The 19,696-nt window shown below is 43.6% G+C and overlaps 1 protein-coding gene across 10 annotated transcripts in view; it reads right to left on the bottom strand.

Annotated features, from left to right (window-relative positions):
• The window catches only part of PLCH1 (phospholipase C eta 1), an 80,332-nt gene that overhangs the window by 38,913 nt on the left and 21,723 nt on the right, over nucleotides 1–19,696 (bottom strand). For 4 of the 10 annotated variants that reach the window (XM_074911962.1, XM_074911967.1, XM_074911963.1 and 1 more), the window contains exons 1-4: nucleotides 7,108–7,307; nucleotides 3,438–3,584; nucleotides 2,463–2,706; nucleotides 8–137 (exon numbers count right to left, since the gene is read on the bottom strand). In XM_074911962.1, the coding sequence (XP_074768063.1) occupies nucleotides 8–137; nucleotides 2,463–2,706; nucleotides 3,438–3,584; nucleotides 7,108–7,189 (603 nt within the window). In that variant the 5' untranslated portion in view covers nucleotides 7,190–7,307. Of the gene's footprint in view, nucleotides 1–7; nucleotides 138–2,462; nucleotides 2,707–3,437; nucleotides 3,585–4,308; nucleotides 4,351–7,107; nucleotides 7,320–16,231; nucleotides 16,760–19,696 lie in introns of those variants that run through there. The other 6 variants (XM_074911965.1, XM_074911964.1, XM_074911970.1 and 3 more) reach the window with 4 other exon arrangements.

Raw genomic sequence — 19,696 nt, 5'->3', positions numbered from 1 at the left:
CACCAACCTGAAACATCTGCCGGACCTTCCTGCGGGGCAGGTTCACGTTTAGTTTGTGCATCAGCTGGTGGATCTCTTCAATATTCAGCAGGCCGTCCCCGTTCTTGTCAGCCTCCTCAAAGGTCTGTTTCACCCAGCTACAAACGTGTCAAGGAAAGGTACAAGGGGTGATTTCCTCACAGAAAAGGGATGCGGAGCCACCAGGCAGGTGAAGAGACAAGACTCGAACTCAGGAGAATAAGACCCTGCCCTGGGCAGGAGGATAATCCTCCTTAGCAGAGGACCTTAACACCTTTCAAGGAGAAGAACTGAGCGTTATTCAATCCAGCCTTCACAAATGTGTCTTCTTCAAGTCAGTGCCTCTGGGCAAAACATCTCAATTTAAGACTCCTCGCAGCCTGCATTAGAGTTACTGGGATACACTGTGAAATAAAATCATTGCTGGCAAAGGTCTGGTGCTGTCTACATGGTTCTCCCCACACTGATGCCAAGGCACTTCTACTACTGTACACCTTCTGGTACAATTTGCTCTTGTACCTCCTACCTGGTGTAACTAAGACTGTTATATCTGAGAGCTACTCATTTCATGCCTCAACTCAAAAGAATCAAGGTCAATGATATCAGGGATGATGTTAATCTAGTGCAAGAGGAGGGAATCAGGAAGACTCTGTGAAACCAGCCCAAGTACATTATCATCAGCTTGTGGTTTTCTTAAGAACCTCATTAAAAATTAACCACTCTTGTTTTTCCATGCTCTCTCCTCCAAGACTGTCACACAGATCTTTCATCGTACATCAGTAACTCTTCCATTTCTGGACAGCTTCTTTGCCCACCACTTTCTCTCCAATATCTCTGCCCTCACCTCGTGCCACACCTTCCCCAGGGCAACAACAACTCCACAGAATCTTAAGTTGCACAGAGAAAACAGATACAGCAAATGTCTGAGCACTTTCTCCTCTCACAGGGGCAAAATGACACCAGATAAAGCTAGCAGCTGTCAAATTCAAAAAACAAGAGGCAACTCTTCACCCAGCACATGGCTCCTCTCTAACATAACCTTTTCTGGGATGTTCCGCAGGTTTACACAGGTTTGATGTGACAATGAACCAGTTTTTTCTCTCCTGCCCTTGCTAGAGTTTCATTCAAATGCTTAAAGGCAGTGCTGGTTTATGACAATTATTTACAGCTAGGTTAACAATACCAGCCCCTCTGCACTCACATTTCTGCTAAATGCTTCTCTTCTGAGAACGTACTCTGAGTTTTCAAGTACTGCTGGACTTGCTGTGATATCTTCTACTCCTCCCTTCATTCTACTTGAAATTCTGCACTTTCTAACCAGTACCTTTTACCCCATCTCTGCAGATACACCCCTTTGCAGTTTTTGTTAAGTGCTTTAGCTGGAACTGGTACACAGTCATGTTATCTGCAGCCTCCCAGCTGCCACATTCGATAACACAAACAAGACCTGAAGTGATGTTTCACCAGTAGAGAACATACAGCAGATATGTGCAGCTCACAAAAGTCGTGGATAAATATAGCAAGCTGAGTTCGTGTGCAACAGAGCATGCAATATATCCCCAAATGGATCTATGCCTATCTTGTATCAGAATTCAACACCGAAAATATAAATTAAAAATACCTGAAGTACGTATATCCTCCAGCAGTATTTAAATTGATCACTGCAGATTTCCGTGTGAGAGAAAAGACAGGTTACAATCTTAAATCAAGATGGGCTTGTTTTGGTTTAGGGGCAAGAGTGTTTGTATTTAACATACTAGTGAGCACTGTTATGAAAGAAAGCACAGCAAGGAAATATTGAATGGACGAGATCGTCACAAGAAGTTGATTCTGGTTATTAGGCTACAACAAACATTTTCAGGAGCTTTAAAAATCTGTGCTCCTGACAATCAGTGGAGGCTGAGAAGTACACACAGGTATCTGACATACACTGACCAAGAGACACTGAGGTGGCTGGAAGTTACTGGTCAGTTTACTGAAAGAGTCCCCAAAACGTCAGGGTTTCACCTGGGCAGAGGCTAACAAATTCAAGTGTTCAACCAGCAGTATCTTGAAAACAATGTCTTCTGAAGGACCTTGCGATTTGCATCAGCAGAATAAAAGCAGAGTTGGGCGAACAGAAGATGACAGAAACCCTGAAATTGGGTTTGAAATCTCTAGTGTTTCTTGAGATAACTAGAAATGACTGGTTTGACCCTTCAATAAGAATTTCACTAACAAAATCCAAGCCTCATCCCTGACTTCAATGCAGTTTAGTCCAGTCCTTAAGGCACAGCTGGTTTACTGCACAGAGAAGTGTCCATGTCAAACCCATTCCTCAAGTTTCCAGTGCAAGAGTTTTGGTGACTCAAGGGGAGGTGAAAGGACACCCTCTGCTGAAGTCACTAACAAACAAACCAGAAATGCTGAATCAGAAGCTGGAGCTCAGGCTCACAAAAGGATACTGATCGTGTGTCCTTTGTCGCTTAGCAAGCGAGTCCTCATCACTTATTCCAGCCATCAAATATTTCAGCCCTGTGATCCAGGTGCGAGCTTCCTCTGGGTTAGATGTAATCAGGTCCAGTGACTCCAGGTGGCTGCCGTGGTAAATGGTAAAGCAACAGCTGGGGTCAAAGTTCCCCTCGGCATGGCGGTGGAAGATTTCAGACTGCCGGCCTTCAGTGACTTTGTAAATGGAATCGATGACAACTGTGGGGAAAAAGGAAACCAGATTTGACATGCTTGGATATCCACCACCTACAGCAGGAGGAAAGGGGTACCCATCGCTGCGCGAGGGTGACGCAGCCCCCAGTGCCAGGGCACGGAACAGCTGTGCTGGTGAGCACCGCAGCTCTCAGCCGCCCCACGCTGCCCCAAAACCATCAGCTGCCGCTATCTGTAGCCTTCCCAACTGCTTGGTTTTAATCTTAAGCCTCCGTGACAGTTATGTGAATTTCTACTCCTTATTTTATTCAGTAAACCAGTAATTTGAATTTCCAATTTAAAACAGTGCAGCAGGAACAGTTTCAATGAGAAATAATGCTCCACAGTAACTTCAAGATGTAATAACGCCTGAGGAAAATTGTAACAGTTAAGATTATGAAACCTCAGTCAAAACTCTTCTAGGTTTTGCATATAAATTTGTGATGTACACATTGAAAAGAGTTCAGCATAGTTTGTTATCAAGTCCCATTACAGTTTGCTCATAATTCATATAAATTTATGGAATATGCTGACACCTGACTGACCGACACTCCCCTTCCTTTCATAATCCTGAACTTTTAGTAGGTGGTTGAACTCTACTCACACTCTTCAACACCTTCACGTAAGCATACCATCACATTTAAAATAAGCATCAAAATGCATTTGTTTAATTGATCCCACTAAATCACATTCTAATACTGAACTGCCCCAGAAATTTAAAGAAATACTAAGTTTACTTTTTGCCTTTTCGCTTTTTCTGGACGGTCTCCATCGGATGCAGGTCCTGTGCTCATCCAGGTAGAAGAGACGAACCAGCCCTTTGGTTCCACTCTTCAGCTTAACCATCTGAGTCCCAGACTGCATAACACTCATGCATCTTTCAACTGTGAAGCAGAACAGAATCGATTAATAATGGAACTAGCTGGCCCTTTCATTGAAAGTTACTTACTGGCTTTCCAACATCTGCCAAGCATATAAAACCTTGATTTGCACCTTTAATGACAGAAACTAGTCATTGCCGTGAGAGCCATACTATTATATCTTCTTCACTACTAACTTCTCCACAGAAAAATTAAAAAAACCCAAAACCATCTGTCAAAACACCTTCACAACAACGGAGGTAAAGAAAACTTTACCATATGTTGAAGGAAAATATTTTATAGCTGTTCCATGCTTATCTCATTTAAATATTTTTATGTTATTATACACAGTACTGTAATTTTAAATCCCAGCACTCTGCAATTTTTGAATGGCGAGGTTATCATTCAAACTCCGCATTCCTTTGGGCTCGGTAATCCTTTAGCTTTATCTTGTGCTTTCAACACTGTTAGAACTGCTAACAGAATTATAAATACACAACCCCTCCTCCCTGACACACACATTTACACCTTCCCCATCCTGCTACCAAATTTCAAGCACATACAGTGATGACTTCCTTTTATCCACCCATCACCATCCGGGAGGATAAGGCTTTGTTTCTCTGTTTTGACTAAAATACACCCATCTCTTCCATTTCATCTCACATCTTCCCTCCTACAGTTTTCCAAACACTAGGATCAAGATAACATTTCCTCTTGATCTCAGGATATATCCATGCTCTTAAATTACCTTCTCTTTTTATCCATTCACAGCCTCTCCTCACTTGAAATCACTCCAAATTCACCTCCCAGATGATTTGTTTACACTCTGGCTGGCTCCCAAATACTATCTGGGTCTGTCTTTATTTCTTCTTATCACCCTTCTCCTCACCACTTGTCTCTTCAGTGCTCCTCTCAGTATCACAACAAAGACTAATACACCCTCCCACTCCTCTCTGCCTGAGCTAGGATTTATTTTCTCAGCTCCTGCACGAGCAGCAGTGGACTCAGCGCCAGCTGAAGCCCCACGGTGCTCCCACACGCCAAAGCACGTCAGTAGTGGCCGTGCTCAGTTTGTCTCCGCGGCAGAAGCGTGGCCAGAACACATCTTCCAGCCAAGCCACGCGACCCCGAGGCCAGCAGTGAAGGAGAACAAGCCTGCTGCTCCTTCCAAAGCGCCTCTGGGTCAGACGCAGCCAGAGCAGCCTCCTAAACACCAACCAGGGGACGAACAGCGATTGTTGCTGGACCAACTTCCCCCGGATACCTCACAAAAAGGCCTTTTTGTTGGCAAACCAAACTCCACATCAAATCACTGCATCAGAAGCGGTGGTTTTACTGCGTTCTTTTCTTTCTTGGAAGAACGGGAGGACTCAGGTTGAGCTGAACAGAACCAAACTCTTCTGAAAGCATCACAGATGTGCATGAGTGCAACAAATCTGTCCTTTGTTGTGTCCACAAATATACGGGCCTCCCTGATTCATCACGCACACCAAATGAACGGGTGGGTTTGGAAGTGCTTTAAGATGAGCCAGAAACGTGACATAAATCAGGCTAGAAATAGCTGTTATACAGCATCCACAGGTTGACTGTGGCAGCTTTAACTTTACCTGAAGATGCACGACTTACCAGGAAGACAAGCCTTTACACCATGAGGGGTGGAAAACTCAGAACCTTAAAGAAGGAAGATGAACTGAAGTAAAAATAAGTCTCTAAAACTTAAACGTACATACACGCACACCTTCTCTCGGCAGACTGAGCCTTTCGCTTTGGCACTGAGTTTAGATGAAGTTTGCCTTGCATTCACACCTAACAAACAAACAAGAATTGTCCTCCAGCACAGGAGTAAGGCTCCCCATCCGAAAAGGTTGTACCACTGCACGTGGACACGCGAACCACTACCCTAAACTGGCATACAAATCACATGCACGTTTTTATTTCACTATTTGATTGCAACAGGGTTTTAGCTCAAGATGATGTTTAACAACAAACTACTCGGCACAAAAAATCTGCTTCTTTGCACCTAAGGCTATCAGTTATTAATAGAAGTCTTACCAAAATAACTAATTCTCACATAAGTCCTTCTATTATCATCAGCTCAGTTGTCACAGAAAACAAACTGTTTTCACTAAGATGTTGTTGAGGACAGCTAGCAAAAGGCAGAAGAAAGAGGACTACTTTTTTTTTTTTTTTAATGTAAGAAAAGCAGAAGATGGGCCATGCTGATAATTACAGCAAAAAAAAAATACGGGGGAAAAAAACCCAACCAAACCAAACATTAAAGGCAATCCAGTTTCTTCACCATTCCAATTGCCTAAACATTTCTCCATCACATTTGTAATTGTTATAGATGGATTTAACATATACATTTTCAGATAGAATTCAGAATCAAAGTTATACGCAATAGGTTCTAAAACACTTTTTTCACAAATAGAGAAGAGTGGAAGAAATCCAGTTCCTGGCAAATATCTCAACAATCTCCACTTCTCCAATGCCATCTGCAGCAAGTCTAGTGCCCAAGCAAGCACCATCTTTTCCGCTTGCACTTTTCCAGTTCCAAGAAAATACCATCAGAACACAAACATTTAAAGAAGAATAGTAAATGTCTAAGAGTTCATTGCATCATCCCTACAGCGTAGATGTTAATAACGAAAAGAATCCACTCTAAAGAACAGACTAGTAATAGAAATGCCACACCATTCATAGGCCCATTGGATTTCAATTCTGCAAACCATTTACAAAACACACTATCCTCCCCTTGAACCTAGTTCTAAAAATATAAGCACACAAAGAAAAAAAGTCTTTTTCAAGCCTATTCCAAATATGCTAATTCCAGTCTCTAGCCAGACATTCACAAGAGACACCCCACATTAGCATCTGAATAAGGTGAAGTTACTGAACAGAGGCGTTCAGAATAAAGCTCCAGAAGAGCAGTTCAAGAATGCTTTCACTAAAGAATAGGAAAACTGGTTCCAGAAAACATCTAATCCTCCAGATAAACCATGAATAATGAGTAAAAGAATCGGGTCCTGGATACAAATGTCTATTAAAATTTGAGGAAGCAAGACATTATACGGTATCTTTCTAACGCTAGGACTAGCTGTGCATATTTTGTCCAAAGTCTGAAAATGAGTTACGTTAAACTAGAACACAAGGTAGTTTGTGTGTTACAAGAATAAAGAAAGTTAAATCAGTCCGGAAATTCAAATAACATACTGTGCTTATGCATTGTGTATTTAAAGCTTTACTTTCAGATGAAAAAAAAAAAAAAAATCTACCAACTACAGTCAATTCTGTTTCCAGAGTTATGCTAACTTATTCTTGACAGTCTAAAATCATCCTCACAGACATGCTATAGTTTAATTGGTTTTAATAATACTGAAATACCAGCCTCTTTCTTCCTCCCAAAACAAAGATTTAGAGCAAACCAGACCTGAATGCAAAGAGCATTTTTTAATTTTTAGTTCAAGCGATGGTAGTCATCCTTAGCAGTACACAGCTCCTTTCAGGAGGAGCTGCTTCTCTATCGAACCGTAAACCAGATACAAACCCATCTGTGCCAGCTGGACTTTCTCTGAAGTAGCCACACTCCCCAGCACATGGTAGACCTCTGAAGCCAGGAGGATAGCCATCCGAGCCCCCGGTAAATCCAGATGTTACTTGAAATCTTGCATGTTAGGCAGATGCTATTTATTCTACCTGACAACACTGCTCCTCGCTGCTGAATAAATCAAGCTGCTGCTGGGGAACACTAAGCTGGAACTCTGACCACTAGCCATACGCGACCTTACGTTCAAAAACCACCCTAATCCGCCCCAAATCAGCCAACCCTACCTTCCTTCCAGCTCTGCTCTAATCTATGCCCATGTGCAATCAGGTCTTTAATAACCAGGGAATGGCTTAGCACAGCACTCTGCGAGAATCTCTCACAAAAAGTTAGAGCTCCGTTCACAGGTTTAACAGCTGTTCCCTGGACGAGCTCTGTTTTACAGTAGTTTGCAATTAATTTGGTTTAATTCTCAACAGTCGTAGTTATGACGTGCACATCTGCTCGCTGTTGTGCTTTACCACAAAGCCCTTAAGGCACGCACGACCCTTCAGCTGATACTAGAAGGAAAATATTTAAGGAATTAAAACATTATACCTGTCAGCATTTTCAGTAAAATAGAAATGCACTTCAATATCCAGGGCACATGACAGCAGTAAAATAAACATCCGCTCCCTGTAAATCGTGTTCATCCAAGATTAAATAAATAGGCTGGTGGCTCTGCAGCAGGAGCCAGGCAGCAGGAGCACCCCAGCACCCAAAGGACACCGGCGGGGAGGCTCGGCCGGCACCAGCTGCCCCATCGCCCACACCCTGCACCGAGGTTTTCCAGGTAACCCCAATTCCTGAGCGCTTGGCCTTGCTGTGCCCTCAGCTCTGGTTAGCTTCCCCAAGCCTCCATCTGTCACGTAACCCTAAAAGTCAGCAACAACAGAATGGGTTTGAGATTTTTTGCTGCCGTATTTTGGGCTTTAGTTATTTAAGAAAGCACTATTACCTAGCCATGGGTAGCAAAACTCTATTGTTGAGAGCCTACAGAAAAAATCTGATGGAATACAGGTTTTGGGTGAACAGGGGTTTATTTCACTTTTTTAGCCAGTTTCAGTAAGATTTCATTTTAGAAACATTCTTTTTTTCCACCATTGCCTTCACAGAACCATTACTTGCAAAGCGATGATAACTATTCGAATAAAAAATTTTGATAACTACTTGGAAAAAAAAAAGCCCCCCACATTTTACTCTGTGCGTTAAGTCCCATACATGTGCAAAGTTCCAACTAAATAACTTCCATCCTTGTCCAAAGTTTACTGACAGCAGCCTGGTGCCACAGCAGCCCCCATCTCACCCTGAGCATCACCTCGCCCACATCTCTGCCCATGAGATGGCACAAGTGTTGGACGATGTACACGGGTCTTTAAACAATGAATTATTAATTCAATTTCAGGACAGCCAGTAAAACCTCTTTTTGCAAGAGGCAGCATGTGCAACTGCTACATGCAAACGGCTCAAGTGCTCACAGCAAACCCTTAGTAAATTAATGCAAAATAACAAAACAAGTACAGTAGAACGGGAATATATTTAATAGCTTTAGGAACAGTGTCCTACAACTGAGTATTACACCACTGAAGCTGTGAGACAGATTTTTTTAAATCAAAGACCAACACTAATTTTTTACTGTTGTCCACAAAGCCAGTTTTTATTTTTTCCCCCACTATACTACCATATGTTAAAAAATTAGTATTTCAAAGTGCAACCAAAAGAAAAAAAAGGTTTGGTCTCATGTCTTTTTTTTATGGACTTAAAGTTACAGCCGTCTGACAAAACAAAAAGATTAAGCAAGGTATAAAGAGCATTACCAAACAATGAGAAGCATAATTATGAAAGAGGATATAAACTGCGTTTCTAAATTACATGCAGCAAGCTGCATTAAGCCAACATTAAGCTTGAGGAGATAAAAGAAACCCATAAAACACAGAAGTTGCTTTTTCAACTGCAACATCAGCTCTTCTCCCCTACATTCAATGTTTTTGGTTTTACTATATAGCTTGCAAGTATATTGTTTGTGCTTTCTTCAGAGGGTAAAGAGCCAAAAGACACCCCCCCCACCACCACCAGGTGCTCTCCCACCCACGAGTGCCAGGACTCCTGCAACTGCCCGTACTGCAGCCTCCCAGGAACCAGAGCAGGATCCTACACTTCACTGAGGGGAACTGCTCTCACGCTACAGAAAGCATGGTTTATCTCACTTTATTTAAACCCCCAAATGCCACCGTGGCAATTCTCTCAAGCTTTCAGATTTCAAAAACCCAAAATTCCAGAAACTGAACTCTAAATGAGGCTGTTGTGCAAAAAAGTAGATGGTTGGTGGTTGACAAAGGAGTCACAGCTGGAATCACGGACCGGGATTTCTGATACATTTCTGTCTGATTTTTTGACTGATACAGAAGCACATTGCTGACAGAGGCACTGAAGCAATGTGCAAAGAAGAAAGCACACCCCCCCGAACTAGAGAACAGTACGCACTTAAACCACCATGAGCCAAGTACTGAAGATACTCAGGACGTAACCACAAAACCAAAAACCACAAAACCAAAAACCACCACCAAAAAACCCACAACGTTCTCCGTCGTCTGAACTCTTGTCATCACCCTATTTTGCATCATTTATTCATCACGAGTGTGCTCTAACTTTGCCTTTACACTAATGCCATTAAGAGCCATTTACTCCTCCATCCCCCAGAAAGCACATTTTTCTCTAAATCCCACGGAACAGCACTAATGTCCCGCACACCTTGCAGCTTATCACTGATGTCATCAAATTGCTCAGTGCCGTTTTGTTATATAATGGCCAAAAAGCCCAGGAGAGCAGAGACCACAGATGCAGGTCTGGGGGAATGCACGGCCCCAGACAGGACTGTTTTTAAACAGCCACATCTCATCTTGTATGCCGGGTTTTAATTTGCTTTGCAGCAACTCTTCCAACCTTACACAATTTTACATTCAGCTTCTTACAGTGGATTTCATCATAATCTCTGTGAAGTTCACAGCCATGGTATGGACAATCTCTCACACTTTTGCAAATCCCCAGAAATCCTCAAGGAAGTCATATACACCAGCGGAGACACCAAAGGGGTGAAGCTTAAAAACAAAACCACATACTACCCGGAAGGAATAAAAAAATAAAAACCACCATCAAAATCTATCAGTATAGTTTTAACTCTTTATAGGTCTGGGAACTGTCTGGTATTGTCTTTTTTCCTTTAAAAAAATCCAAACTAAAAAACAAGAATTTGAGAGTAGTAGCTCCCAGGAGTTATATTTGAGTAACACACATTTCACAGGAACTGCTGTTTCAGCCTCCCATATTGAGATTGCTGGCTTAACGCTTCTAGGGTGATCAATTTAACTCATCTTATTTTCACATTACAAGTGAAAGGTTTTTGCTGATCCTTGACAATAATTAGTTATTCTTGCCTTGGGAGCACCCAGAGTCCTTTCCCAGAGTCCCTTTCTCCTCTTCTGCACTTAAGAGACCAAAAAGGAACCAGAACCATCAAAACAAAGACCTGGCACTACAATATAATCCCAGAAGAGTTTTAATGATCCTCAATGATAAGCTTTGTTCCTTCAGTGACCCACCTTTTCCAGAGTAGTGGGCAATGCAGAAAATGACTTGCTAGGGCAGTGCCTCATTTACAGGGTCTGTGATCCCCTTTTCAAGATTGGCACTTCAGTACAGCAGCTGAAGTCCCAGACACAATGAATAATGCATGTTTTCCACCTCTGCTGAAGGATACCTTCCTTCTGCTAGCTCAGCAGACTTCTAATTATTGTCTTCAAGAAATTAGCCCAGGTTTCAACCAAGCAGCACTCTGGGAAGCACTGATGACTGGTCAGCAGGTGCAGCTTCTTTGCAGTCCCACTGGACACGTGCAGTGCCGAAGCATCCCGAGGTTCTGAGCAGTCACAAGGCTTCAGGACCTCAGCAAAAAGTCTTGTCCACAAAGAAGCATCTTCAACAGGCCCCTGCCTGCCAGCACAGCCAAGAGACCAACGGTGTGAAAGCTTATGGGGGAGTGTTACAGCTAATGCTTCCTGAAACACAATAAATATCTCTGAGATCTCTTCTTCTTTCTTCAGACTGCCAAGCTGTTCATTTTGAGAGCTCTGGTGCCACTGCAACCCAGCATGACTGAGGACTATGAGACATTAAGACTATGGAATTAGTCCTTGATCAACACTGAAAAGCACAATCATTTAACCACAGACATGGCCAACTGCCAAGACACATTGTCACATCAACAGAGCGAACAAGGGACATAGGTTTATTAAGCAAACACAGTTAACAAGTTTGCACATCCTAATCCTCATTATTACGTGAGGATCCCTCAGCGGGGAGGGCACAGCAATTGATGACAACGCTACAGAGCGACTGGCAGCAGCAGCAGACAGGAAGAAACGGAGGAGGATCATTTCCACACCACCTGCCCGCAGGACGAGCGGACAGGTCTGTATGTGCCACTGCAACAGCCTCAGCAGGAGGTTTTAGGACAAGCAAAAGCCAGCAAGGCTTTTGGGCAGCATCCTCAGGCTGCCATAACCATCCACAAGGAGTACGAGACATCGTTGGGTGTGTCTGTGGCCATGTCTCCCAAGGGGACCCTAAGGCCTCCCCTTGGCTAGGCAAGCTTTTGCTCAGGTACCAGAAAGGATGGCAATAACTCACTCGAGGGAGCTCAGTCACGTCACCTGTGCATGCTCCTCCTCAGCAGCCAGGAGGGCAGGAGCTCCCCCAAGGCCTCACAGATAAAGAACAGTCTGAAAGGCAGCCCAGGAGCTGTGCCTCTGGAGGCAGAGGTCACACTGTAAGCCACAAGCTCTTCCTCTTCCAGAATCCCACATCTGCTCTCTAAAAACCAGTAAGTAATCAAGAAGGACCATATGCCCAAAAATCAAGCATGGTTTTTTTTCTAAGACTGCCTTTGTTGTACAGCTTTAAATGTCATCCCTATTCCTCGACCCTTTACATACTACCCAGGACTTCAGTGAAATACAATTCCCACCATAACATATTGAGCCGGGTCAGATCCCCTCATCCCACCCCCCAAAAATATACCATTCCTTTATATCTTACCTTCCACCTTAAGTTCTCCAACAAAACAAATATAGAAAAACCCCTCCAGAACACTCTTCAGAAAGCTTCCTCCTGTCCCCACACAGGAGACATGCAGAGGATAAACTGCCCCAGTTTCAGCTCAAGCAGTGAATTCTGGTCTGAAAATTTATCAGCAAACAGCAGTATGTCAGAGCCATCTTGGCACCCGTGCAGCACCACAGCCTGGTGAGGGGAATAAATCACAGGGCACGAGAGCAGCTGTAGCTGCAGGACGAAGTGGGTGGAAGAGGGATCCAGTCCCCAGGACCTGGAGGACACTCGTCACACTGGGCTGCAACAGCAGTGTTGTTTCCCCTTCAGGCTGCCACACAAATCCACATCTGCGGCTCCATTAGAGAGTAGGAGAGGAAAAAGCAGAGTAGGACGGAAGGCAGAGTTAATTAACCTTTGAAAGTACTGAATGAAGACTACACCGATTATATGAACTAATTTATTCACACTCCTCAGAAACAGTCATTTTGCTAAAGAAACACATCTATCTATTCTGTTCTCAAATTACCTCGGTGCAAGTCACCAACAGTGAGTCATCCGTGGACAAACAATGAACTGACAATCTCAAACGCCAAAGTAATTTTATTACCAAAAATGCTGATGTACTGTGCATCTGAGGTTCATGCTAATCAATGTTTTTACTGGTAACATGTGAAAATGCCTCTGAACTAGTTATCTGTTGTACTACTGAGGAGAACAGGCACAAACTTCCTCACCTACACCTGGGTTTCCCCTCAGTTGGACAAAAAAAGCCACCTTATGGTTTCCTGTAACTTTAATTTCAGTCATCCAAGCAGCACACACCAGCACAAAATGCTGCCTGCATACTAACAGGCTGTACTCTAGACACAAGCTTCTTAATGGACTACCTCAAAATCTATGGGAAAGAGGAAAAATACACACGTTGAGGGTAAGCTCAGTGCTGGAAAAAGCCACGAACTTTTCTTTCAGCGAACTGTTCACCAATTCCTGGTTTCACCAAGCTACTGCATGTCACAACACTGACACCATCAATGTTGATCCCAATATTTGGCCATTTAGTCTTCATCAGAGCAATGAAAGAGTTACTTTAACAATTTTAAGTTTATGACACCGACTTTCAGAAAGGCACGGTTCCTCAGCAAACCAAGAACCTTTTCAATTTCACACAACGAAGGTGTTCTGTGCATTTATTGAAACAAGAGTATATTTAATTCATAAGCACAAAAAAACAAAAAAAAACCAAAAAACAAAGTAGTTGGGTCTCCCGCAGCCTTGGCTCTGCAGAAGCAGGTGAGATATCTCTCATGGAGCTGTCAGCATTCAGCACCCAGCTCTAGTGTCCCCCGCACCCCAGTGGTGCCAGGGGAGGGACCTGGCACCCCAGTGCCACACGGCAGCGACGCTCCTTCCAGGCTGGCAGGTGAGGTGTTGCACTTCACACAGGGTAACATCCTCAGAACAGACCCAACAACCCAGGGGCTTTAAACCTTTCAAAGCTGCCATGTGCATATGCTAATTTACTGCGAGTGCATATAACGCTGTGATAGATTTAAGCTATTATTGGAATTTCACCTGTGGAAACCAGGTTCTTCACAGGAGGTTGATGCCTTCAATATCCACTCAGAACAGTACGTCCTTCTGAGCCAATTCCTCTATATATCCCTCACTATGCTAGAGTCTATACCTAATACTGATTTCACAGGTGGTTGGATAGATGTAAGGATACAAGAGTCCCAAAGAAGCACTAATAACAACCTTAAAAAAGCTGCCACACCAGTCCCTGTAAACCAAGCGCGATGTAGTTCACGTGCCGGCTGCAACCCCCCCATTCTCCCAGAGCAGTGACAACAAGGTAACCACAAAGTACCACGATGCAGCAGCCAAGGACCCAGCCCCACAACTGAGGGAAGGCTGTACCCCTCCTCCGTGCCAGCACCCTGCCGCCGACACCCCTCCGAGCGCGCGTCCCACCCGCAGCGCTCAGCAGTCGCGCAGGAACTCACGGCCAAGGCGCTGGCGGGCGCGGAGCTGCTGCTGCCCGCCGGCGCTCATCGGGGAGCCCAGTCGGGGGGTCGGCTGCGGCCGCACGCACAGCACCCGCTCGCTCAGGCACCTCTCCACCCAGGAGCTATCATAGGAGCAGTCGTCGGTGAATAAATTGTGCGAGGGGTGTGATCCTGCTGTTATCAGTATCGGTGCCGGCGGGCTAAAGAGATCACCAGCCTCAATAAGGGGGAGATCAGGTACTCTGCCTTCTTCCACCACCCGAGCCTGTGAATATATTCATGCCTCTGAAACGCAACATCCAAAGGCTGTGCTTGCGCCGGGTCACCCCTCCTGCGTGCGGGGGGCACCCCCAAGCCAAGCCGTGACCCCACACGCGCTGCTGCAACGCCACCAAAGCGGCCAAACTTGCACGCGAGGGACACACCAAGGTCGACGTGTTGCTTCTGCATCCTTCAACCGCCTCCACCAGACAGAGAAATGGTTGTGCTAACTCAAAAAGATTAACAGAAATTTGGCAGTTGCTGCTGTATTGGGCTAAGAAAAAGGGACTGCAAAATGACCTCAAACAGTATTTCACCATCAGCTGAGTACTTCGGTATGAAATGTGTTTATCTACATGTACATGCACATTTACACGAGCTTCAGAAATTAAACCTGATGCTTTTCTTCTAGGACTGTTCCAAAAGCCTCCTTCAAATAAGCTAGCTCTCATAAATTATTAAATGGGAACATATCCATTACCTTCTGCATCTCAGAGAGCAGATGGAGTAACACCTGGTCTCCTTTACCTAACCATATGCATCAAACCTTAATGCAGAGTTCTGTGTAACCAAAGCCTCCAAAATAAAAATACAGTGCTTGGAACTGTAGCATGCTAACTCCAGCATAGGACAGCCTTCCCTGAGAGGATACACAAAGAACTGACTTCTAAAATAGTCTCTATTTCTTATACAATAGCTGTGTCTATTTCCAATAACTTTCCCTAGTTAAAAAATATTTGTCAAATCAATTCATACATGCTAAATACAGAGGGGAAAAAAGAGCAGTACATATGAACCTCCAATGCTGGCCTTAAATGTTTTTAACATGCTTTATAGTGGGTAAAATGATATTTCAAAGAATGATCCATGACTTTTGGTGGCTTTATTTTAGATTAGTTTGGTTTTAAACTATAGATAATCTTGTTAGAAAGCATCTGCCGAACTACCCGTTTTTGACAAGCTTTTGCTCAATATATTTTGTTAAGTTTTTTCTTTAAAAGCACATAACCCCAACATCATGAAGGATGAGCAAAATACAAACTTTATCTCCCATGATTTCTCCTTCTCTGTACAACATTTGCTCTATATCCACTTAGAGGCTTAAACTAATTACCACTTTCCATCCAGCACTGACTTAAATTGAACAAAGTCAGACATTGTAAACTACAAGTTACTGAAGAAAGTTATTCAAGATGTCTTCCTTTTTTGTATCATTCTCCTACAAATCTTGAGGACATCTCTTTCTCATCCAATGCTGTTTGATCACAATTTTACACATCATTTGGATAGGTGTTATACTATTCATAGGGGCTACTAGGAAAAAAACCCAAACACAACAGAAACTCTTTTCAGTAGAAAGCTATGCCACAACAAAATGACAAATAGATTAAAAGGTCAAGAATGCTTTTTTTTATTTATTACAAACATATTTGCCTTTAAGATAAGACACAAGTGCAGTTTATCTGTATCATAGCAGCAGTATCTCACATACAATCCACATGTTTTCATAGAGTACTTTCAAATCAATGCAAAAATACCACAATTTCCTCTTAACTGTTCAGAAATATACATACACACATTTTTCATGATAACAATGTGCACATAAATATTGTATGTAGCTTACCAATCATAACAATAAAGTTACCTGATTTTCCTATAAGCACTTTCAGAAATGTTATGAGCTCTTCCTACAGTAATTCCCAACTCCTTACCTTTTTCTGGACTTAAATTTTTATATACTTCAAGGTCTGCCATTAAATTCGTAACTCATGCATTATTGGCAAGTAGAATGGAAAGCCTCAATTTAATCTTCAAGTCTCCAGAGCTAAAACATTTGGAAAGCAATCCTTGGAAGTACAGGAGAGCGTTGCCAGCCCTGCTCTTGACGAGGAATGACAACATCTTCGCAAGCCATAACACAAAGACAGGAAAGCACAAATCCAGAGACAATACTAGGCAACTTTCTTCAAAATAGAGCAGCACAGCCTGAGAGGGAAGCTGGAAGCATCTGCTCTGTGCTGCTGCTGCTGCAGGGACGCAGGAGCAGCGACTACTTTTGGTGCGAGACGTGCATGCACAGCGCAGCACAGCGATTAAGACGCTCCAGGCGTTAAGCGTGCGTAACGCCCGGGAAGGAGAGCTCTAGGCAAGCACAAGGAAATCCTGCTGGCACCTCGGGAGGCTGGTCAGGAACGGATTACCACCCTTCAGTTCAAGAACGAGAGAGTGACGCAGGCTGAATGCAGAAGAGAAAAACCAGCCTCGCTCCAAACTAACTCCCAGCGTCTGCAGCCACGGGATTCTGCGAGGCGGAAGGAGCGAACCTCCATGGACCGTGTGCCTTTTCCCCAGGTTTTGTGCCCCCTCCTCCTGCCTCTGTCACTAACTTGAAGAGGAACAACCATTCTGCAGGATCAGGCCAGTTAGAGCACAAAGCACGCAAGTGCTTTTAGTCTGTGCATCACTGAGCATTTGATCTCGTAAGAAAAAGTAGCCTCCTGCGAGATGCTGAGCACTAACTCTCCCAGTAGCTATAAAAAAATCACCATGCTGCTGGCTAAATACTGTGCTTGTTTAAGCCAACTCCGTGCTACTGAAATCAGTAGGGTTACAGTCAGTGTGGAACAACAGGCAGAAACATTCAGACTTGCATAAATTGCACTTAACTTATGATGGAGCCCAAGGGGACACAGTGCTGGAAAGCGTAGCAAGAATAAAGTAGGCTCCATGTATTATGCTTTGCATCTTTGACTTACTGCATTTCCTAATTGTTTCACTATTCAACTGGCTTTTACACAGTGACATTTACAACAGCGCACCAAAAGAATCCCCTGTACTCTCAAAGACTGTGACAGCAATCAAAGAGGACAGAATTTGTCTAGCACATGCTCGGAAAAAGTTACATGATAGCATGACTGACAGAAGGGAAAACTCAAGAAAAACAAAACCAAAAAGCCCCCCGTAGTCCTACATGCCTGCAGAACTTGAATGAGATGGGAGACAAGATATAAGTGGAGCTGACACTTCCATTTGCTGAAGAATCATTACTTTTAGATGCTGCTAACACAAATATAAGACTGCGGAGTTGCCACGTCACAATAGATCACAGCACACCAAGATGTATGTTGACTGTATGTAGCAGCCTATAAAATGGAACAAATCCTCAAACCCACTGTAGGATCTCAAAGCTTCTGCTTCTAATCACGGTTTCAGCTGAGGATGGCAGGACGGGGCAGAAGCCATGCTCTGTGGAGACCAGTGTCACTCCTTCACAGCTGTAACGAGGACATGGAACAGCCACACCATTACAGCTCAGTCCCCAAGATCAATGGATGAAGGCATCCCTCTGAAGCCTCCAGTTATCAATACATTTACACTCAAATGAATCGGGGTGTTATAGCTGCAATTCAACAACAAAAAGTGAATTGTCATCACTCTAGTTATTGATATATCAGATTGCACCCGATAATGTGTAAGTGCAAATACTCCACACTCCGATCTATTAATTATGAGTGGAGCTGTACACAAGCATCTTTAACACCAAAGCTGCTCTGTAAGAAAATCTGCCCAGTTTTAATACATTCCTTATTATTTTTCTTCCATTTTAAAACCAGAAGTGCTTAAATGTTATATAGCTTTAGAAATAAGAGCATGCTATATAGCTTAGCAAGAACATTACAGGAAACAAATGAAGACATCTATGTAGTTCAGGACACATATGCCAAATGGTATCAAAATACTTGTGGGTTTATTGAAATACAAAAAAAAAAAAAATCACCATGACAACTCTTCACTGACAAGCCAGGGTTTGTATCCAATTCCTAGCCCTGTCAGTCAGAGTCAAATCTGAAACTGGTGTATCCTTGAAGACACACTACATTAGAATTTGACTGTCTGCAAAGGGAAAAGTCAAAAGGCAGCTAGTTCACTTTATACCACCTGACACTGCACCTACATCTTATTTAAGCAGTGGCCAAGTAACCCTCACATCTCCCAGTTTGCTTCACTCTCCTGTACATCCCCTGTTCTCAGGGGGATCACAAGGCTCCTGCTAGCAGTGCTCTGCGGACCCACAGCCCCTGAAGTTCCACCAAAGTCTCTAAATTGATGGTGACAAGCAAGCTTTCCAAATAGAAAATCATTATTCTGCCACCTGTATTTGATTAACATCAAGGATCACCATAAGACAACAGCACGTATTTTCAACAGCCAGTGTTTCGTAAGTATCGCACAATCCCAAGATGAGGTTTGGCAGGAAAGGTAACAGACTCACTTTTATGCCTGTTTTCCTACTGATATTTTCTGCCCCATAAGCCCTTCCTTGGCAGACCTTTGTCAATGTCCTCCAAGAATCACATGAGCCATCATCCTCCATGTCTCATCTCACCAAGAGCTTTTGACAATCTCAGCCATAAAAGCACTAAAATTTATTAAAAATATGTTCATTCACTCAAAAATCCATCTCCCTCAGGCTCATACTGTTTTCCAGTCATCTCAATTTGCTGTTCAAAAAAACCATTCTGTCATTAAACCACTGGAATTATTTTCAGGTAAAAGAGCAAGTACCTCCAGGTACAAAGCCAACAGTATCAAAGCAATATTCCTCTAATTTCATTAAAAATGGGGATTTAAAGCTTTTCTGTAATATCTGCAAACTGTAATTCTTCTATGCACAGAGCTACACATATGCTTTAATTTAAAATATACTGTAGTTCAGCTCACGGCTTCTGGCTGAGATGGGGGACAAAACGGTGCTGGCTCGTCTTGGGTTGCCAAATCAACGCCAATATTTTTAACTCCCTGGAAGAAAAGATACATGGAACTGACCCCTGAGGCACTCCCAGCTCATCCCTGCGAGGGAACAGCCCACGGGATAACCAGCAGGTATTCCCACGGCAAATCGATGACCAAAGGCCAGCCAGCCAGCTGCGGGAATCGCTATGCTCAGGCGTCTCCTCCCCAGGCACCTCCAGTCTGCTGGGCCACAAACCCAGCTAAAAGCTCCCTCGAAAAGCACAGAAAATGCATGTACGCCATGCAAACCTCAACCAGCAATCCAGGGTAAAAATCCTGCCTCGCGCTCACTGCTACGGGTTGGGCGGGATGCGGAGAGGCCACGCGGGGCTGTGTCCACCGGAGCACCCAGAGGCCCAGGGCGAGTGGCCGCGGTTAAGGGG

The sequence above is a fragment of the Athene noctua genome, chromosome 8, assembly GCF_965140245.1.
Source record: "Athene noctua chromosome 8, bAthNoc1.hap1.1, whole genome shotgun sequence".
In the NCBI taxonomy this organism is placed as follows: Eukaryota; Metazoa; Chordata; class Aves; order Strigiformes; family Strigidae; genus Athene; species Athene noctua.
This window is presented reverse-complemented; position numbering and strand designations above follow the sequence as displayed.